Raw genomic sequence first — 23,898 nt, 5'->3', positions numbered from 1 at the left:
CCGACAAATCGGCAGCAACTGTGTGATGCCATCATGTCAATATGGACCAAACTCCCTGAGGAATGCTTCCAGCACCTTGTTGAATCTATGCCACGAAGAATTGAGGCAGTTCTGAAGGCAAAAGGGGGTCCAACCCATTACTAGCATGGGGTACCTAATAAAGTGGCCGGTGAGTGTATGTATAGGTATGTATATATATACATATATATGTATATATATATATATATATATATGTATATACATATATATATATGTATATACATATATATATATATATGTTTATATACGTATGTATATGTATATATGTATGCATATATATATAAAAAAGATGATATAAAAGATGCCCAAGCCAGCTCAGCTGGCTCCTTTTGATAGGAGGAGCAAAAAATCTACTCCAAGATCTTCCCGGCTAACTGAGCTCCTCACCTGATCTCGAGACCAAGACCACTATGGATAGCATTAAATCAAGGACCGTGACGTTTGAGCTTTGAGCAAAGGAGCCACCCTAGAGCCAAGCCTGGGGTTTTGGGCTTGTATGCGATTGCCTGCAGGCTTTTTGAAAAGAGTAAATTTGCTACAGAGGAGATGAAAATAATTTTGTCAAATAGGTTCTGATAGAGCGCTTCAGCGCCCTAAATGCTAGAATTAGGATCACACAACCAGCCGGACTCAGGCAGAACGGATGATGTGGGCCCACCCTCCTGTAGACCCACCCCCCACAGAGCGATCCGTAGAGGTTAGGTGCAGGGAGATAAATGGGTGGCGGTCAAAGTGGGGTGCCGCAGCTGCTGGCTGGAGGGACATGGAACGTCACTTTTTCTTTATTTGTTTTAAACAATCATTTTATCTCTCTTCTATTGTAATCATCTCATTTTGTATAGTCATTTTTTTCTCTCTCTTTTATTGTTTGTGTTTCTTTTTATTTCTTATGTACAGCAGTTTGAATTTCTGTATTAATGAAAAGTGCTATATAGATAAACTTGCCCTGCCTAATGTCTGATTTTCGTAACTCTCTACAGAATGGACGTTTGTCCTTTATTGGACACCAACTTGGAGGGGTGTCCTTCTCAACCAACAGCAGGGACCAGCAGGTCAAGTTTGCCCGGGCCATCCAGATCACATACTACCTCCGTAACCATGGTCCCGTGGTCCAGGATGTCATTGCGGAGCGCTGGGAAAATGAGTTCTGCGCTCTTGTTACTAGACTGTCCACAGCTGAGCCGCCGCACCCAACCGACCAGCTACTCATCCAGTCACTCACCTCCTTCAGCCTGTGGCAGGACTTTCACCAGACTGGTGTGCTGTCGAAGGGGGAGGTGCTGGTCAGCCTGGTTCTGGTTCTCCTAGCTGCCACCATCTCCAGCTCTATGAGGGACTGCCTAAGAGGAAAGCCTTTTCTTGGCCTTTTGGGTGTGCTGACCATTTGCATCGCCAACGTGACAGCTGCAGGGATCTTCTTCATATCGGATGGGAAATTCAATTCCACGCTGCTGGGGATTCCGTTCTTCGCTATGGGTGAGTGAAGCTTTTGACTTTGGAAGGATGGGATTGTTGTGGCCATACTGATATTAATTGTAGCTTAATGGCACGGCTGACTGGCAGAATCATGATGTTAACAGATTATGATAGAAGTAATGCCATTTATGTTCTTAGATGTATTTACTATTGACATTTATCATGCGTTAGTCGTGGTGTTGGTATTGATTTATTGCCCAGCCCTAGTCCACAACAATCTACGTTGTTGTGTTGTTGTTTTTTTAGAGCAGTGAGCTTAAGATTTTTTTGATTACACCAAGTTATCAGGACTCATCACCGCTTGAGAACAGCCTAAATAGGGTGCTATCATCTGCAAACTTTACAGATGATAGCGAACTTTACGGGCGGGTGAGTTGACTTGCAGCTGTTGGTGTACAGGGAGAAAATGAGAGGTGGATTCCTGTTTCTTCCTGTCAGACAGGAAGCCTGCGTCCACCTTCAGGTCAAGTTCAGAAAGTGTAGAAGTGAGAGTTTTTCCTGTATCAAAGAGGGGATCACTGTGTTTGAAGAAAAGCTAAACCCCACCAACAATACGCCTACAGTAGCAGCCATTCAAAATGGCCCTTCCCAGGTTAATGGCAGCCCACTTCCCTGCAACTCCTAGCAATATCCCCTCCAACTTCCTATGACTGCAGTGACCCCCTCTTGCTTATTTATTTTTTACTCTGTTTCCACCTTTTCACTGAATTACAGGGTCTGACCAGGAGATGACGCTTCTCTCTAGATCCTGAATGTCCACCAATCATTGCAAAAAGAATATTTTAGTACAAAGATTGATGTTTAAAAGGGAATTGTCGCGCACCAACCAAGGACCAGCCAAGGGCCGATCAAGGAAAAAGGGGAAATTGTAAATGGCTACTACTGTATGGAGATTCCTACCCATTTTAGGTGCTCCAAGAGAAAGTGGAAAAAGAGTAGTCTCCAGAGTTGTTTCCCATTGCCTTGGTATCAAGAACAAATTCCCTCTTTCACTTGAAAATAAAAGTCTTAGGCATAGAATCATGGTGTTAAGCTGGAAGTCCTTAGCTGAAACTACGGTTAATAATAAAAGCTGAAACTGTTATAACAAGCAGCGTTTTTTCTGGGACAAACTTCACTTCAAGCTTTGTGTAATATAACTAATGTAGCTTTTATTATATTACTTGGGCATGAAACAATGTAATTAATCATTATTAATTGATTATTGAAACAATTATCAACTCATTTACTAATCAATTAACAGTAGTATAGAGACTCTGCAACATGCCTTTAGCTGACAGAGCAACCTACTTGGAGCAGTAATTATACCAATATTGTAAGAAAAAAAAATTGCAGTTAAATTTAAGAAAAAAAAATTATTTCAAATGTAAGTATGCTCTATCCATAGTGGAAAAGTCTTACTTTTTTCTGGTTTAAGCAACCTTCTGTTGTCAGATTAAAAAAATAATCGACAGAATAATCGATAAGCAAAATAATCATTAGTTGCAGCCCTAATATCACCCAATCCTGTGCAAGTCTTTATGGATTCCAGTAATCAATCATAAGGCTAATTTCACCTGCTGTCTGTCTTTCTTTCTCTCTCAAATCATCTTATTATGCTTTGTCAACAGCACTCTTCTTCTTCACCATGCTTACTTGTCTAACTTGCATTTTCCTCCCATGTGTTTCTAAGGTCACAGGATCCCAGGGGCTTTGGTATAGCTCTGCTGCAGGCAGGCTGACATAGCTCAAGTTTAAGTAAGATTCAGGAACAGGAGGCTGGATCAGCTCACTGTGACCTACAGGCACAGGAGGAGGAGGAAGGAGGGTGAGAGAGAGGTGTGATAAGGTGATGAGAGGCGCTAAAAGGGAATGTCAAGGAGAGGAGATCCAAAAGAGAAATGTGTGTGACGCTAAGGCCAGGGTCAGGGAGGGAACAGCGCTTTGGTAGAGGGATGGAAAGATGGGAGGATGAAGGGTAAGATGCACACTGGGGAAAGGAGAAGAAGGCTAAGGGAGAAAGAGAGGAGATAATTACAAAGCTGTGAAGAGAAGATATCCCTGTATTTGAATGTATTCTCTTCTGGGTTAAATATGTGTTTGTATGAAGGAACAAGAACACATAACCCAGTTCCTTTGACTTAACTGTTTAAGTAAAAATCTATCCAAATCAACCTGTCCCTATGTAAAAAAGTATTTACCACTTAAACCCAATAACCTACTTTTTCCAGTTGGGTTTAGCAGGCAGCATTAGCCCAGAACAGCTAAAGAGTTAGCTTGAACTGAAGCTAAACTTGTTTGTTTTCACTGAGGGGTTCTGATACAACGTTTTTATCTGTAAAATGATATCAATATTGCAGCTTAAAGGATTGACGGATACAGACATTGACCAGATAAAACATGAGTACAGTAGCAGCCTTTCAAAATGGCCCTTCCTAGTCAAACAGCAGCCCAATGGCGGCCCACTTCCCTCCAACTCCCATTGAAATCCCCTCCAACATCCAGCCACTGAAGTGACCCCTTCTTGCATATTTCCTTTACTCTGACTCCACCCTTTCACTGAATTACAGGCTCTGACCAGGACCATGACTCATTAGATCTTAATGTCCACAAATCATGACAGAAAGAATATTTTAGTACAAATATTGATGTTTAAAAAGAAATTGAAGGGGACCAGCCAAAGACCCATCAAGGAAAGTGGGGAAATTTTGAGTGGTTACTATTGTATAAATCATTCATAATTTTAATTCTCAATGTATTGTGTTGCATGCTAGATCATTCTTTATCTAATGATATTTCTTTAATAGAAAAAAAGATTAAAAAACATTAGCATAATACAGTAACTTTCCTATGTATCAACCTGTGTTTACAGAAAGTTACAGAAAGTTTTAACAGACGTGGATAATAGTTAAGTGTTTTAATTAGTGTGCTTGTATCAGAGGTTTAACATTTAGGCTTGTTTTCAGATTTGGATCATAATTATGACTATGGAAAGTTTTTTGTGTGTGACAGTGGTGTTATTATTCAAAAGGTTATAAGAGAGTGGAAGGTCACCATCAAAATAGTGTGCTGCTTGAATCAGAGCGGCTTGTCTTAGAGGAGACTAATACGGTGTAAATTCCTAATAAACAAAAAGTGCGGTAGAAGTTGGAGCACTTTACTCCTGAGGCTGCAGCTTTATTACTTAGAATCCCAGACTGTAATTTTGGGTCTCTAAGTAAAACCTTTAGCCCCAGAATTTACCCTTGGCAGCCACTGCTTCCCAGAGGTCAAATACAGAGGATAAAAATGTGTTGCTTTGTACAAAAATGATAACTGTGGATATTTGTTAATCTGAAAGGTACCTAAAATAAAAATCTGTAGTTTTGAGTTATCATGCATCCTTTTTTTTATCATGCACAATCCCTTTTTCTGTCATCTTATTTTACCTTAAAATCCTTATGCTGTGTGGATTCACTGCAGATTCCTCACACTGAACTATTGTGAAGCAGCAGATGTTGGGAATTAGCCTGTAGCTACAGGTATCTGGTGACTAAATCCAAAAGAGTGTCTTTGCAGGGCCGTGCATCATTTATGAGTCTCTTTTTGCAGTCCCATGATTCATCTGTCTCGCTAGTAAACACCATAGACCCAATTAGCATACTCTAATGTAAATATAATGGCTCCTTTTTCATGGATTACTGCTTAATTATAGGACAGCATGGGGATTATAAGCATTTGGTTCTGCTGGAGAGCGATAGAAGGACCAGGTTGGTTTGATTGCAGACTTAAGGCCATCTGCATTGTTGGTGTCTTTCATTATCCTTTTAACAGTACTTCATTGAACCCCCATGAGGTTCAAGTCTAGCTATCCAGTCAAGCACAGTACCACTTGGGTAAGGTCATTGAACCAGCTTTCTGTATCTTTGGCAGTATGGGCAGGTACCAAGAACAAACACAAATGTCAGACACTGTATTTGGTTTTTAGTTGAATTTGTAACTGTTTTATCAGTCAGGTTGAACAACAATTGAAAGTCACGGTAAATTTAAGCCTAATTGGATTTATTGGCATTTTAAACATTAAGTCACACAACTCTGCTTTTAGTCTCTAGTAGTAGTGGTAGAGTATATTTTTTGATGTGTTTATGTAATCATATCACTAAATTTCTTATTTTGCAGAATTTAATTTCTAATGTTTATTACCTGTTTTATTCACCTCAATTAAATTCAGTTTATTTATATAGCACAATTCACAACAAATGTCATCTCAAGGTATTTCACAGTTCAACCAGATCATCCAGTCAAATTGATTCAAAGTTTTTTATCTAAGGAAAACCAGTTGATTGCATCGACTCATTGCCTCGAAGGCAATCCCTCACACTAAGCATGCTTGTAGCGACAGTGGAGAGGAAAAACTCCCTTTTAACAGGAAGAAACCTCCAGCAGATCTACACTCTGTGTCATCTGCTGAGGCCGACTTTTATGTGGATTTATCCTTAATCGATTCGAAAATCATAATCCAGATAAAATTAAAATCATCTTCTTACTCTTCTCTAATTGGTTGATAGAGATAACTTAGTGTAAAAGGAAGGCGTCAATCTGATATTGTATGATATTTGACTGGCTGGAAGACTGATTGATCTCCCACCTTTATGGGAAGCAGCTAACTAATGTAATATGGGATACCATCTTTATCAGTATAATAATGTCTTGCTTTCCTATTCTGAACCTAAAATATAAAAGATAAACATATCAAACACAAAAAATTAAATCAGGTGGATGAGTGGAATCTTAAAGGACTGGGAAAGTATTTGCTTCCATTTTTATTAGCTGATGATGGAAAATTTATTTGTCCACGTAGATAAATTGATTAAGAAAATTATTGCAAGGCCTCCACAGAAAATACATAGCTTCAGTACATAAACATACAACAATGTAAAGAGCATAGGGGTTTTCTAGTAGTGATAAGGTGCAGAGTCCTGCACCGGGTCAGGTACCCACCGGGTACACATATAAAAGTAAATCTATGGATAGAAATACTGTAAAACCATATTATTTCATGGGTGCAGGCGCAGATATAAATGAACAAAATTTCATAGAGTTACAGCATGAATGAGAATTATTTATATTTTTTTATTTATTAACAACAGAGCCCCAGAACTGACATTGGAAAAAAAAAGAGATGCACATGCGCACAAAATACCAATTTGTTACCACAAAATACCAATTTGTTACCACAAAATACTAATTTGTTACCACAAAATACTAATTTGTTCCCAGAAAGTACAAATTTGTTCCCACAAGATACTAATGTGTTCCCACAAAATGCTAATTTGTTTCTAAGAAATACTAATTTGTTGCCACAAAATATATATAAAAAGTTCTCAAAATGCTAAAACATAATCTTCCTACTCATAGCACACTTTCTCAAAGAAGTTGTGGGTACAAATTAATATTTCGTGGTAACAGATTATCTTCTTGTGGGAACAAATTAGTATTTTGTGCGCACACTGTATCTGTTTTTCTCCCATGTCAGTTCTGGGGCTCCGTAATTCACTCTTTATCTTAAAAAATTTATTAATTCAAGAATATCCAGGTTCTTTTGTACCACTTAACAGTTTAATCGCTTGAACTATGAAGAAAAACTCTGTTTAGTTTTTTGAGAATAGAGGCTGACAGTACCTTCACCCCAAAGGGAACATCTCCAATAAAGAGCTTAAGGTGTGTTTAGTGTCTGCTACTGTGGTTTTGGCCTCCCATACTTCTGCTGTGTTGGCTGATATCACTCTGCTTCTTGAAACCTTCTTCTGAGCCCCTGTGGCATTGCCAAACCAACAAATAATACAAAATAGTTCAGATACTCTCAATTAAAGTGGAATAAAACATTAAAAGCATTGAGTTATTGACTCCAGTTACTGACTTAAGAGACAGCAATCTCTTTAAAAAAATATATAGTCTCTGCTACGCATTGACATAAATTCAGTCAGTCCACAAGTGCTGTTTCAATTGACAGTCTGAAACCAAACCAAGATATTTGTAGCTAGAGAACATTCTTAATCAGCTCTTCATGGCTGAAGGTGGTGGAGAATGATTGAGGCCTCCTGCAGTTAATCATCATTTCCTGCATTGCTTTCGTATTAGAAAAAAGCCGTTAATATATTGGGAATAAGCAGGGCAGCTTATGTCCTTATTTCTAAAATTGGAAATTTATACCAGACGTTGCAAAGTACGCCTCTCAGCTATGGATGTGTCTCAGTTCAAGGGCTGCATCCTTTAAGGTCTTCAAAAGACCTGGTCTACATGACATCCTTTGGGTCCAGGAAATGATCAGGTGTTAATTGGGACGTTTTAGACTTTAGCAGCTGTTTCAGCCTCAGCTTACCATAAGAACATTTACCTCTAACATCGGAAGGTTTTTTTTTTTTATTACTTTGACTACATCCTATGTTTGGATCACAAAGTGCATATTTTAGCTATTCAGCTGGTCACAACTACCAAGAACCATTTGACATTCAATGTTATTTTCCTTTTTATTCCTTTCCAAACGGGGGCCTATATAAAATTGGAACTGCAACTAATATAAGTGCAGTTTAGTATAATACACTGTCAAGGTTCAGAACAGAGGACCAAGTATTCTAGGCAGACAGACAGATTTCTTCAAAAATGTTTTGTTTTTTTAACAATGGATTGGCAATGGGCAGTTGGGCGTCCAAGGCAGGAACCTTTGTAGGAGGAAACTACAGGTTAGTGACCACGTTAATCTGATTGAGGATGATTAATAACGTGTGAACCACTATCCTGGTCTTAAAGTTCAGTCCAGAGAATGAGCTGGGTACCAGTCGGACGGCTGCCAACACAACACGGTGATCGCTGTCCAGAGTGTTCCAGACGTTGAAGTCTTTAAGACATTTTTCTCGGGTTCTGATTCTTTGCTGTAAATATTGGCCCATGCTGTTACTCACAGGAACTGGAATTCCTGTGCATCAGCAGCCTCTGGCCCCGTGGCTTATTTGCAGGTTTCTACTGCTGTTCACAGTGGCTGGAAGGCGTTTTTCATGTACATAATCCAAACTTCAGGCACCAGAATAATACAATCGAACATATTTTGCCGCCAAGTTTCGACATTTTAGGTTAATTTAGGCCTTAGTAAATTTTTCCAAATTCTGCAGGTGCTGCTATCGCAGCGCGTCGCACATGCTCAGGCACACTGCTCAAAATGTGTTGCAGGACCTTTTGCTGTGCCTCGAAGCACGTCAACAATTGACTTTGCATGCAAACTGGTTATTTCTGGTGCCTTGAGCATGTCAGTGAAAATGTTTTAGTCAGACATATGACATATTTACATGTTGGAGGTAATAATCGTGAGAGTTGACTGCAAAAAAATCTGAATATTAAATTGAAGGAAAGAAGAAAGAAAATCCTTTTCTGCAGCTATCTGACAGAGACAGGCTGATAACCCAAGTAGTAGAAGTGAAGCATCTCTCCCTCAGGAAGCTGTGTGCAGCTCATTAAACCTTCAGCTGTGTCATGTGTTCATCAAAGCCTACTTTACATCAGAGTTAAACTAATTCATTATTCCCTCTCAACAGTCCAACTAATGGCATGTGTGGCCTTTGAATCATGAGGTGGAAGCAGAGTGGCTCTGTCCAGGACAAGTGGACACAGTTTTCTAGACCTTTAAGAAAGAAAGAAAAAAAGCTCTTTTTGTTTCTCCGTTGTGCCTATCTACTGTGCTGCCTGCCTGCCAGTTGGCCAATTACTGCTGAGCTGAGCTTGTCACTTCCTTCTCTCTCTGGAAATGTAACGGCTGTTAGAAGTGTAAAAAAACACGTCAGGGACCATCGTACAGAAAACACAGAGCACACATGTGTGGAAAACTAATTCAGCAAACAATAAATACTTGATTTTATAAAAACCCTACTGGTGCATTTTTAACAAACTTAATGCATACTTGTTTCTAAATGTTTTCATTGTCTGTAAAGTCACGAACTTATTTAAATCCCAAAGCTTACCAATTGGTTAAATACCATTTTGTTTGATCACACTGATGTCTTTAACAGAACTGTTGACCCATCCTTTAAAGGAGAAGTCCGATCATATTCAGAATTCAAACTTCTGAAAGTACTTTAAATACGAAATTATTAATTTAATAAATCATTCCTACAGTAAAAATATTAAATCAGCCATATTGCCTTTAGATGCAGAAAAGGCATTTGATAGAGTAAACTGAAAATTTTGAGTCACTACTCTGTAAAAATTTGGTTTTGGCAATTTCTTTATAAATTAGTTAAAAATCTTATACAGCTTTCCAACAGCATATGTCAGGACAAAAAATCAAACATGTTCCAGCTTTTGTCTCCAGAGGGGCACCAGGCAGGGATGCCTGCTCTCCCCCTCACTTTTTGCCTTTTTTAAAGAGCCTCTAGCTACAACAATTTGACAAACTAATGTGGTTAAAGGTATACAATGCAAGAAAATAGAGCATAGAATTAGTCTTTACACAGATGATGTATTACTTTATCTCCAGCACTCAAACACTTGCCTCTCTCAAGTGATTAGATTACTAGAATCTTTCTGAAAATTCTCAGATTACTCTATAAATTGGTCTACATCTATAGTACTACCAGTTAATTGCACTCTACAGAATCCCCCAGGTTTACAACTGCAATCAGGAAATATCAAATATTTGGGAATTACTGTGCCATCTAAATTAGCTGATTTACCAAAATTTAATCACATCCTGCTTTTAAAAAAGATAGAAGAGGACCTAGAAAGATTGAAATCGCTTCCGATCTCCCTTATGGGTAGTGTAGCCTCAATTAAAATTATGGTCCTCCCCAGAATTAACTACTTATTTTCAATGATCCCCAATAAACCATCATCCGACTGGTTTAAATCTCTAGATTCTTCTATCTCTAAATTTCTTTGGAAAGATAACCCCCCTTGTATCAGCTTAAACACACTACAGAAAACCAAAGACAGAGGGTGACTAGATCTACCTACTTCCAAAACTACTACTTAGCAAAAAGACAACAATAGATCTCTAAAGGGATAAAACATAATCCCTTAGATGAGCCCTGGATAGACACAGGAAATATGCAGTAATATCATAATTTCAGATTTGCTGTTTATTAGCTCTAATATCAAGCGGCACTCATGCTTTAAAAATATTAACATCAGCTCTTCCCTGACAGCAGTGATCACGATTAATAAAATTATTATTTTTATTGTTTTACTGATTAACACTGAATTCAATAAATCACTGCGGACGTATTAGTTTTAGTTATGAATAATGATCCATTGATCGTTCCATGCTGACTGGACTTTTCACTTTTATTAAGTCAAGGTTACAATAAAATCAGTTCAGTTCATCAGGCAATATTCGTATTGATTTAAAGTACCAATATTGATATAGTTAATTTAACGATATTGGTATTAAATTTAAGATATGGCCAAATAAATCTTAAATGTTAAAATATATTTACTGCCATGTATTTATTTCTTTGTCTTACTTTTATATATAAAAAAAAAAGAAAATTAAAAACAATCTATCTGAAACAATTTATCTGAATTTTAAAAAGAAATAACATGATAATTTGTAGTTTCATAAACTCTTGAAAGGCACAGTAATCCAAAAAAGGCCACATTTTTTTTCTCTTATGGTTTTAGCCCATAAAGTTGGAGAAAGTGATATATAGGAGTCTTGTCATCTTTTCCTTCTTTCAACTGTAATGTTTTTACTGATATTTCTTCACACTGTGCAGCCAGGACAAATGGTGGCAGTCAACATTAAAAGCCTTCTTCTCTGTCATTTAAAAGCCCGGTGGGGATTCTCTCCATTGCTATAAGTTGTGTTGGATGACTGTTGATCGATCTGTAGACGTTGTGGCCACAAGAGTGGCTGGTGATGGTTTTAAGACAGCTTCTTTCCATTATTAATGCGTGCTTAGAGAAATCCTGAAGTCTTCACACTCTTTGAGGTTGATTTCCTAAAAGTGTTATTTACCTAATTCTTGAAGAGAAAGCTATTTGGATTCTATACTGAACACATGCTTTACTTTGATCTTGATAGCACATGTTCACATCATGTCAAGTCGGTTTGTCCTTTCTTATTCTCTGTTTCATGATCCCTTAAAATGTTATTCACCTATAATGCTTCCTAATGTCTCATATAACCAGTTTTCAGTTCTCATGTCTCTGACTCTCTAATTGGAGTCCAAGAAACCAGCACATTATGGTATAGAGAATGTATAAAGTGGTTCCTTGCTACAGAATGTAATTGCACCGACACTATGAAAAAGTCACAGGTGAATGTAAACAATAAGTCACAGATTTTAATTGGAACATCTCTTCCAGTGTAATAGGGCTCGAACAGCACAATATTCTCTTATATCACCTCCCTTCTACAGAAAAGCCCTTTTAGATTGTGTCAGCATTTTATTTATTCTATTCTTATTGGTCAGATCAAAAACGTTAATTTTAGTTTACAACACTACAAGAACTGACTAAAACTAAAACTACTAATTACTGTATTTGCGCTTCATTTGAGCAGCTTAGTGACATACTCTGCCAATTAAATGTGTATAATTAAGATAATTACAAAAAATGCACTGAAATAAGATAATGATGTTTTATTTTCTAACTTTAAGGGTAAAATCTATACCACTGACCAGTGGCATGCACAGCAGCCCAAATGTTGAAAAACGGATTTTAGAATGCTCACTTGGGACCCAAAACGCATGCCAATATGCCCTCTACAGTGGTAAAGACATCATATATGAGATCTTGTATTATTTTTCTGTCCCTGCTTTGAAAAAAATGGGTAGGAAACAAAGAACCTACTCAAAAATTTAAATCTAGAGTTTATTATATAAAGATTTGGTCCATCCATTAATTAATGATGTCTACTTAAGGGGAATTTCTTTCAGCTTTGTTGTGTTACCATATCCAATAGATGCACTCACATTAACGTAACTAGCATCCTAGATGCAGTGAATGTGTCTTGTTATAGGAAAACAGGAAGGTAGCTGATGGATTTATGAAGACACACATATAAAACTGTCAGGATCCAGTCTGATTGGATGCGGCACATGCTCATGGATCTTTACTGAGCTATTGCTGTGAATGCTAACATGTTTGAATTGTTTGAGAGCGTCACATTTATCATGACTAAGCAATATAACCAGATTTCTCAATGAAGAAAACGTGATCTAAACAAAAAAGAGTTCAGTGTGTTGGTTTCTTAAGGGTGGGTTTTCTATGTCATTATTAAAAGTTTTTTTTATTTTTATTTACTGTATCTGAAGGCTAGTAATGAGAACTAGACAAGGGGCCCATGCAGTGAAAGATACTTCCGTTTCAATTGGAAAACAAAGATTTAGTGTAGTCCTTTGTTGTACATTTCAGTGGCAGGAAACTTTTCCTGGATTAAGGATAGTTTTCTGGAGCCATTATTATCCATATTTCCACAACATTTTCAAAGATCGCTTGTACTTTGTTATAGATGTCAGATCAATGACATCTTAAATCCATCTGTATGGCAGGCTGCTGCTCCATTGAACAGTTTGCATTCTGAGGGACAAACACAGACAACAACAAATCCTTCATGACTATTGAGGGGAACTTAAGGTTGTAACTAAACTAATCTATACAGTCCTGCGGTCTTATATCTAGCCAAATAGTCTTTTTAAATCTTGTTTTAAAAAAATATTTAAGGATTTTAGAAGTCTTACCAAGTGCAATTGTCTACTGGTATTGCACTTATTTTAAATGAAATCTTCTCAAAACAAGATTAATAATCTAACAGAATCTCTTCCTGCTTAGTATATCAATCTTAAAACAAGACCTTGACCTTTAACTGTAAGATTTGGTTAGACGGTGATCTTTTTGAAATGTAGAGCTTTCCACTTCTGTTGCCTCTGAAGAAAATGATAAACTGTGGAGTTTCTAGTACCACTATATTCTATAGGTCATAAACTTTTATCACTCTCCAAATAATTGGTCATGCTTTATAGCTTGAAAGCCTGTTTTAATTGTAATGATTAGAGCTTTTGCACCACATAGCCACTGACCTAGACATTGTTCAGTAATGATGCAGTGGGAGGAGTTAACAACTCAGCCTCTGTGGGTGTAATGACACCCTTTAGACTCCTTAATGAAAAGGTAAATGAAAGTTCTTGGAAAAGAAATTCCTGAAAAAGCAGCATGTGGCATTACTTTATTGACAACCAAACATAAGAAGACTGGCAGAATGTTTGGAGAAGAAACAGCCTCCCAGTAATACTGATGTTGAAGTGGGCATTTAACATAAAACCCACCTGAATGGTTTGTTGCTGAATAGCTCAACCTTTTTCCCATCTGAACAAAGCAAACTACAACAGGCTACTTTTTAGACATCCCTGGCCCATTGGAAATGTCAGTGGTGCCAAATATTTTGGCACGTGATAACCTGAGAGGATACTGTATTTAACACAAAATCACTATAGAAAATAACTAATAACTGTGGTTTTATATCAAAAGAGCATTTTCTCACTAGTTTGAACAGAAATCTGTACTGTTAGGCTGATTGATGCAGATAATAATTGTTAATAAGAAGAGGCAGAATAATCTTATTCTCTTTTTGGAAGTGAATAGCTATTTGTAGGAGGGTTTGATTATTGACCTGGATGAGAGCCTCTTTCACTGATGAGTCAACGAGCAGATGTGCCAGTGGGGTGTGTTGGGGAAAGGTCATTTATTTTTAATGGAGGATTAAACAGGAAGTAGGCTCTCAAAAGGACTCCTCTTAACAGCCCTAAATATAGCATCAAGAAGATGTTAGGCTTTCAATTTTTAATGCACACAAGGAAAAAAAAGACATGTCTGTGTGTTTCTACAAGATGTTTTTGTATATAAATATGATTAAAAAAGATAATTTATCAAAACTGTATTAGATATTTCTAAACGTAGTGTTTGCAATTGATTAATGACTGACTGACTTGATTTGGTGAGTAGCATACATTGAGGAAAATAAGTACCGTATTTGAACACCTTGCTATTTTGCAAGTTCTCCCACTTAGAAATCATGGAGGCGTCTGAAATTGTCCCTTAGGTGCCTGTCCACTGTAAGAGACATGATTTAAAAATAATATCCAGAAATCACAATGTATGATTTTTAAAGTATCTATTGATATGATACAGCTACAAATAGGTATTGAAACACCTGTCTATTACCTGCAATTCTGACCCTCAAAGACCTTCTAGTCTGTCTTCAAAATGTCCACCTTCACTCCATTATTATCCTATATTAGATGCACCTGTTTGAGGTCATTAGCTGCATAAAGACATCTGTCCTCCCCAAACAGTCAGTAAGAATCCAACTACTAACTTCATCTCATCCACCTGTGGGATGTTCTGATTTCCTGATCCTAACTAGTTTATGCTTTTGGACCTCTGAGCCTGCCTGCCCCTGTTTTGATCTGTTTGTTTGACTTGTCTTCGGACTCCTACTGGATTCTGCCTGCTTTCGACCCTGGAACTGTCTCCTGACCCTGACTTAGATTTCCCTTTGATCTCTGATCTTCTGGCCTGGACTCCTGTTTACCTTATCGACACTGGCTTTGGCTTCACCTTCTGGAAACTCCTGCTTTCCTTCATTTGATTGTTTCTGCTCGACAACCATTTCAGCAGCCTTCTGGGCTTCGGCTCCTGGAATTTTTTTGGCGGCGTCTGCTGGGCGCCGTGGGATATCATTCAGCTAGTTTCCACCTTCCTCTGGGCTAAGACTGAACTTTAAAACCAGCTTAGTGACTCCCATGCTTGTAGTCATCCTCCATCAGATTTATTTGGTCACTAATGTGATTTTTCTCCTCTACAAAGATTCATGCCTTTTTTTGTCCTAGCTGCTGAGTCACAGATTCGATGTATTGTCAATAAACGCTATTGTAAATTACATCAGTATGCCTGAAATTTTGGGTCCAAAGTTCTGATCTCTGACAGAATTATGAGTACCATCTCAAGAAAACCATCCCCACTGTGAAGCATGGGGGTGGTAGCATCATGCTTTCGATGTGTGTTTCTGCACATGGGACAGGGCGACTTCACTGTATTAAGAAGACGATGACCAGGGCCATGTAGTGTGAGATTTTGGGAAACAACCTCCTTGCCACAGTTAAAGCATTGAAGGTGGGTCGAGGTTCCAACATGACAATGACCCGAAGCAAGCAGCTAAGATAACCTAGGAGTGGCTTTCAAAGAAGTATATCAAGTTCTGGCGTGGTCTAGCCAGTCTCCAGAACTAGACCCAATAGAAAATCTTTTGAGGGAGTCAAACTTTGTGTTTCTCAGCAACAGGCTAGAAACCTGACTGATCTCAAGATCTTTGTAGAGGAGTTTGGCATAATCGTTCCTGTAAGACCTCTGTAATTGCAAACAAAGGCTACTGAACTAAATATTTAATTAATGATTAATGTGATTTTTTTTTTGACATGCACATGCACAAGGATAATTTCAGACCAGTCAATGATTTCTACATGGAAGAACTTACAAAATAAGAGTTTTCAAAAACCTATTTTCCTCACTGTAAATGCCACTAAATGGTTTATTTACAGTCCTCTAATTTAATAATTTCTCACATATTACTGTATAATCTATGTTTGCGATAAAAACAGCCAAGAAACAGTGTGTTACAAAAAAACTATGTTTTGACATTAGCCGGAAAATTAAAAAAAAACAATGTTAAAATCCAAACATAAATAAAATTGCCTTCATTTTGTTGGAAACAGATCCCCAATAATGTGAATATAACAGGACACATTTGTAATGACTCAGCAGTTAGAACACAGAATTCAGGTGAGACAGACAGTGGAATACTTAAAAAGCATTTATTTTAACAAAGGTGGATCTGTGGATCTGCAGCGGCAGCGCGTCTGAAGTAGGAACCTCTGGTTTGACAGTTCTGGTTTGACAGTTCTGTCCTTTGCCCAAAGAATGGGCAATAGACATTCAGCCGGTCCACTGAACAGAAGCAGCGGACGCTGCCAGAGAGTTCCAGACATGGAAGGCCTCAGAGCTGACAGAAGATCAGATGCGAGCTGACAAATGCAGACAGAATAATCCAAAGAGCGAAGACAAGAGGCAGGTCCAGGTTAAAGCCAAAAAAGAGTCTGACAGGAGACCGAAGACAGGCAGGCAAAATAATAAGACAGGGGCAGGCAGGCTCAAAGGTCCAAAGGCAGAAACAGATCAGGATCAGACAATCAGAACGATAAAGTAATTCTAGAAAAACTCTACTCCAAAGGCTCAAGAATAATCTGGCCCTGATGGCTGGGAAACAGGTAACTTAAATAGGAAACTGGAACAGTTGGATCTGATAAGGAACAGGGAAGAGCTAGACAGGTAAAGGAATTGAGCAATCAAGCCAGCCAACAACACCAAAATGACAATGTTAGCTCAATATTGGTGTTTTGAAACATTCCCTAACAGAATATTTTATTAATTTTAAGGAAAAACAATGGTCAAGTCCATGTAGAGGTTTTTACATTTAACTTCTCCAATAGTGTTGCACCTGCCCAGTGAACAGCAACCCCACTTTCTCCAATCAGCGAGTGGTGATGTGATGCAGAGTGCCCTCATTTTTGCTTAAAGTTGAGGTGATTTGACTCTTTCAGAAGCTAATCTACACAATGGCAACAACTGTTCTTTTTTAAGCTAATGCATAAGTAGTCTATGTTTTTCAATTCAATTTAACTCATTCAGTTTATAATATAGCACCACTATTACTTTACAGGAGGAAGGAAGAAAGGAAGGAAAAGCAGCTGATAACATAGATTCATTGACTCAACTGGAATCCCTCACACAAAGCATAAAATGACTATGAAAGGTCTCTGACTTTGTTCCTCCTTACTGATGAGAGGCCTAAATGCCAGAAATTTCACCAAAGTGACATCATTTCATTATGTCACTGTGTGTCACTGACTCTGTCTCACCTTGAATCTGGGGTCCTTGACTTAAAAACGTTGAAGACTAATAAACATGAAAACTAGTTTGTTGGCTTATTTTTTCTTTAAATTTTTGTATGTAGTGGTGATCAACAGCCAATTTAACAAAGGTGAATCTGTGGATCTGCAGCTGTTAGTTGTCAAAACTAGGGCTGCACCGACTTTCTGGCCGAACGCCGATTCTTGATCTTTAGAAAGCCTGACATGCCGATTCCGATATCTGATATGCTTCTATAACTGACACTGTCAGTTATTATACTACCACAAAACACACTATATTTCAATCTTATCTTACTGTAAAAACATGAATCATTGCCTGTGAAACAAAAAAAAAAAAACTCCTGCAATACCTGCTTCAAAGCACAGTGGGTGGTTTTCAGACTTTTACAGGGGTAGATCAGACTGGTGTAAATGATTGTATATCTTCTAAGTATCAGTCAATCACAACCTCCTAAAATTAAGGAAATCCAGGCAGACTGATCAACCAGCCGATAAATCGGTAAACCCCTAGTTAAAACGAAAATACATTAACAAATTATACGGTAACAACCTGTTTTTTCATAAACATAGGAAAACGTACAGAACAACTGAGAGAACTGTTTCAGAATAAGGTTCTTAACAGCCAAACATGCTGAAGGATGGAAAGAAAGATCCTTTTCCATAAAACATTTAAGTTTCCATGTTTCACCATGAATTTTCTCTAAAAGAAAATTCCTTTGGATGGAGGCGGGCCTGAAAATGCAAATATCTCTAAATTTGCCATTTCATACCTCAAGGCAGTTCCAGAAAATGTGTTTCAAGCCCTGCCAGACTCCTACTCAAATTCTGGTGGAATGTTACCACTGTGTTGCAGGGATGCAGCTTTTAAATCACTCAGCAATCACCCCTGGTTTATTTTAGGTATACACTAAAATGAACACTGGAAGAAAGGTAGTTTGTCTGTTCTTCTCCAAAAACAAGAAAACCATTTATGTTACTGTTCATATAGCATTCAAACTGTGTAGTAATCACATTTTTTAATGCAGTTAACACTTCAATACTAAGAGCAAATGTATAGCAAATGCAGTTCACAGGGGAAAAAAAAAACACGATGTGAAAAATGACTGACCCGTTTTAATTAGGCTAGAATTACATAGAATGTACAGTGCCATAGATTTGTTACCTGTATATTTATAAGTGTCTGTTTATCATCATGATTGGGTAAAAATGTTCACAAAAATGTTAAGTACAGAAGATAAATTCATAACAAGCACTTTAAGTACCATAAATAAGGCTCATCATCTTCTGTAATTAATTTAGCTACTGGACTTCTGGCACTTTTGGTCTCTATCATTTTACATAACTCAACATATCATATCTCTCTGTCTGTCCTCCTTCAGCTAATCCTACAATAATATCTACCTTCTCGGACTTCTCAACTTTTTGCTAAAGAACTAGAGATGCCTCCATTTTTATTTTTCATTTTCATTTTGGTCAGAAATGTATAATTATTAAGGAAAACGTTTCCCACTTATTATGCTTGACCTGCTAACAATCAGCATTTGGCTTCCTTCTCATTGGCAAAAAAAGCTGGGTCTGACAGACCTTGGCAAGCTGTGGGGCCCCTGTCCCCAACTGCAGTGTGTCTGGTGATGCCATTGCACTGGATTAGCGTTGATGATGTCACCAGTGCAACCGAAATCAGGAAAGAAACAATGGAGAGCAACATGGAAGGACACCAGAGCGTAATTGTGTGCTTCCTTGTTTCGCTCTTTTTGTCCCTCCGAATCCCTCTCACCAGTGCTGTGTCACGTTTATTCAATGTAAGCAGAGTAGTTTTGTCTTGTTGGATCACACGGGACTGGTGCTACCTTGTGAGGTAAATTTGTTGCCCTAAATGATATCACATAAATTAGCGGGTCAACCTGGGTCTGCTGTTCCTACCTGATGCCCATCGGCTTTAAGCTGTTTAAAGGCGATTTTAATGGGGGGTGCTTGCCGAGTCATCTGACCTGGATTGACACAGTTCAGTGTGCCATTCCCACTGCCACTAAAAGCCAATTGTTCCTGGGTTTGAGCTGTTTTTTGTTTTTTCGCACTGGCGAAAGGGATATATGAAAGCAGATATATGTATTCGTATAGGTCACACAGGCAGCACTATTTTCTTCATTCTTCATATTTTGCATTGTTTATGATATGATAAGTGGCTCAGAGCTTGTCTGCCTGGCTGTGTGTTTCCTGGATGGGGCCGCCTTTTATAGTTTCCTTTTTTATCACTGCCTCTTTCTGTATGTCTGCTTCTGCCTCCTTGAATCTCAGTCGGCCTCGGCAGATGGCCACTCACACTAAGTCTGGTTCTGCTGGAGGTTCCTTCCTGTTAAAAGGGAGTTTTTCCTCTCCACTGTCGCTACAAGCATGCTTAGTGTGAAGGATTGCCTTTGAGTCAACGAGTTGATGCAATCTTAACCCATCCCCCTGGAAAGCAGTGGGCTGCCACTGTACGGCATGAGAAGGTAGTTATAAAAAAAAAGGTTGAAGCTGTGAGGGAAGGCAACTAACCGAGATTCAGCGAGGAGAAATAGGTGATAAAACACACAATGAATTACAAATAAGAAATGGGAAAAGCCACAAAAAAAAGCCAAAATAGGAATAAATCAAGATTCAAACTAACCAAGAATTATAGATTTATTTTCAGTTTTCTCCTACTGTAAAAAAGAAAAATTGACCACTCATAAATTTATATATTTTTAATGGTCCTATAAACCTGCTCTATTGAGAAATGGTTTAATATTGATGTCACTCATTTTAGAGAAAAACTCATGTATTATAGAGATTCATTACACATAGAGTTAAATATTTAAATATGTTTCAGTCTATGCTTTGTTGGAGATAACTGCTGACTAGGTGAATTTCTAGAGAGTTATCATTAACGTCCTGTGCAAGGAGGGAAAGACAGAAAATGGATGGAAATAAATAAATATAAAAAATACAGGGATAACCAAAGAGTATATTTAAATGAACAGATATTTGCAACCTCTAGCAATAAATTGAAATTGACAGAAACCGCATAGTTATGTTGAGCTTACTTTCTGCAGGTGAGGCTGATTCAAATTTAAGTTGTTCCTGCAGCTGGAGGTTCTTTTCTCTGGTAAGAGCTGCTGTACTGTCTATATGATGGAGCTGCTGCCTGACCCAGGACGGAGGGGGTTTATCTGTATTTTCCTGTCTACCTGCAGCACAGCAAGCCTTACATAAAGCAGCTTAATAAACTTTAAAGATGCTGCATCAGCAGGATGGATGGACGGACATTTCCTTCTCAGGTTTAAATATATTTAAACCTTAATCATCAAGATTTTAAGAAATGCATGACTGCCTGTATCTGTATATCAATGGTTCTCTACTGGATATCTGTCATTGGTGTTCTCTCAGATTTTGCCCCCATTGAACCAGACTAAAAGACATTTTCCGATGTTTTCGCTCTGTGTAATGATTCTGTACAATAAATAGTTTTCACTGCCTAAATGAGTTAAAAAAAAAGCTTTTAAAAATGTTTGTTATGTAACTCAAAAGTATGCCACAAAAAAAATTGCTTTCAACCATTCAACTATATAACTATTATGAAGTTTGAAAATGTTAAGTTAAATTACTTCTGATGGCAATTTAAAATGATTGTCTGTTATTTCTGAAATCAACACAACATTATCAGGCTTAAACAATTATCTGAAAAAAACCTCAACTGGTTATACGGGGGTGGAAAAACACCAATGTTACTGAGTGGACCTTCCCACTGAAATTAGCGGGTTAAAACGGGTTTTTCAAACACAGCTCAAGCCTTCAACAATTGGAATTTGGCTCCCTTCCCACTGGCAAAAAAAGCTGGCACAAATTTGTGACGTACATTCGTTTCTCTCAGTGGTATAGTGTAAATGATCTGTTCGACCCGGGTCTGATGTTCCAAATGTATGCTGATCAGAGCTGAGCCATTAGAAGGATTTTAATCTGGGTTGCTTGCCTAGTCATTTGACCTAGGTTGACGCGGGTCAGTGAGCCGTTCCCACTCTCATTAGAAGCCAAATGTTTGTGGGTTTAAACATTTTTTTTTGGCCAGTGGTAAAGGAGTACCTGAAAGGCTACAGAAGTGTCTATTGGTGCACACAGATGCAGATTCGTCATATTATCCTCCAGCTTTTCTCTGGTCTGAGAAATGTATTCGAGAGCAAAACCTGATGAAGATATTAAAACATATTGAGGAGATGCCTGATGAAATTCTAAGTCATTACAGGCATGGCAACCACAAACAGCCATAAATGAGAGGCAACTGGACTGTTGCTCAGCTTTTCTGGCGCTTATCCAGAAATCTAGTCATATCAGCTCACACCAGAACAATCTTTAGTTGTTTCTTAACCGCATTGAGGTCCATTCTCCTAAGCACATTCCAAATCCGATGAAAATCAAAGACCAATCCATCGTTCTCTTGGGTTTTTATGTACGGTAAGGGCTATGTGTTAGCCCATTTGGGTCATGATGAGTATCCAAAGAAACAAAATAAGCTCACTCATCATGTGTCAAATGGCCTAACAAATAGTCCATACTTAACAGGAGACTTCAGAAATACTACATATATAACTGTGGACCGCCTTATCTATGAGTTACTTCCTGTTTTAAGCATGACAAACCCTCATTACTTTAGGATTCATCATTATGAATGATTCATAAGTCTTACGCCTACTGTGGGACTTAATACTAAAATAATAATCTTGTATTTTTTTCCCTCTAGAACCACTTTTTATTGAAATACCTTCCCTACTGTTGGACAGACTTCTTTTTCCCAAGAGGAGGGTTTGTAATTAGTTTAACTAAGTGGCTTTTCATCTTACTCCACTTTCATTTACTCATTTCGTGTAGTCTGCCAGAAAACCCGGAGACACATCCATTGATGTGGACTTTGCTACGCAACAGTTTGATTGAAACAAATGCACTAGAATCTATTGGACAGAAATGGCAAAACAAAGGAAGATGAAACCTTAAGGTTGTTTTATGACTTAAATATGAGCAAACATGGGTGCAACTTGTACATAATAAGACAAAATACAAAAACTGCTCAAGAAAGAGAACAATACTTACATTGGTAAATAGGAACATACAAACAGGGGGAATAGCACCTCTCACTAGAGCAAAGACCTGGGGTGATAAAAAAAGAAAAGCATTTCTTTTTAAATTAAAAGTTACTTACAGATTTTATTTTGTGATGTCATTGCAGTTTTGTTTGTTTATAATATGTATGAAAAGAGGAGAAGTAATTTTTGAAACCAATCAAGAGTTATTTAGAAAAAAAATATTTAGCTCTTTTCCACTAGTAACAATGAAGATGATATTAACCCATCAATTAAATAATTTTAACTAAGTTTAAAATATTGTAATCTGAAAAGTACATTAGAATATTATATGTGCAAATAAAAAAATAGAAAAAAATATAAATTTTCTAAGCCAGAGAGCAGCAATTATTTGGAAAATTGTTGGTTAAATTCCAATATTGCCCTTTCTAAAAGAATAACATTCATGGTGTTATGCAATGATTTGGTTCACATATAGAACACACTGGTGTCAAAAGAAAAATTAAACATTTATTTACTAGACATCCAGGAAATGACTGCTTGGCCTGGGACAACAGCTTGGAGTCTGGAGGAGAATGCTGGTCGGCGATTTGGGTTGTGGTTGAAGCTAATGTTTATTAAAGGGGAACGCCATTTTTTGGCCCTTGATTTTACGTTATTACATCCTGTTCTACTCATCCATTTGAGTTTTGTGTCATTTGGAACTGTTCTGAAGATTTTCCGTTATTATATATATTCAGGTAACGTCTTCCTATGGGTGAACGAGTTGAAGGCACAAACTAAACTGTTCATAATTTGTTCTTTATGGTACGCCAGCATTCATAACATGCAGGAGAATCATTGTCCCACAGACATCCGCAGTTATGATTTTTATATTTCTATTTTTTTTAAAACAAAGCGGAGTGTGTATGACATCATCCGTGTTATGAATGCTGGCTTAACATAAAGAACAAATTATGAACAGTTTAGTTTGTGCCTTCAAATAGTTCGCCCATAGGAAGACTTTACTTGGATATAACCTAACGGAAAATCTTCTGAACGGCTCCAAATGACACAAAACTCATATGGGTGAGTAGAACATGATGTAACAATGTAAAATCAAGGGCCAAATGTAAAAAAAAAATGAAATTCCCCTTTAATTATTGATCATTGTTGTTGTTCTTGAAGATGCAATCTGCTTGGTGAGTTCTGATTGGGGCCAGGGTTCTGGAGTCAACCGAGCAGTTGGTTTGATCCACAATTCTGAGAGAACGGTGGACAGAAGCAGGGAACGACCACAGAAGCCTAGATCCCAACATGTTTAGCTTAAAGGGATAGTTCGGGATTTTTGACATGAATCTGTATGGCATCCCCAT

The 23,898-nt window shown here is 37.8% G+C and overlaps 1 protein-coding gene across 1 annotated transcript in view; it reads left to right on the top strand.

The window, feature by feature from the left end:
* ptchd4 (patched domain containing 4) overlaps positions 1–23,898 on the top strand; it is a 62,069-nt gene that overhangs the window by 15,327 nt on the left and 22,844 nt on the right. Inside the window, exon 2 of the mRNA XM_015391472.1 lies at positions 1,020–1,515. Coding sequence (XP_015246958.1) covers positions 1,020–1,515 — 496 coding nt within the window. The remainder of the gene's footprint in view (positions 1–1,019; positions 1,516–23,898) is intronic.

Source organism: Cyprinodon variegatus, unplaced genomic scaffold (genome assembly GCF_000732505.1).
Source record: "Cyprinodon variegatus isolate N-32 unplaced genomic scaffold, C_variegatus-1.0 Scaffold543, whole genome shotgun sequence".
Lineage (NCBI taxonomy): Eukaryota > Metazoa > Chordata > Actinopteri > Cyprinodontiformes > Cyprinodontidae > Cyprinodon > Cyprinodon variegatus.
Note: the sequence above shows the minus strand (reverse complement) of the source record. Positions and strands in the feature narration are given on the sequence as shown.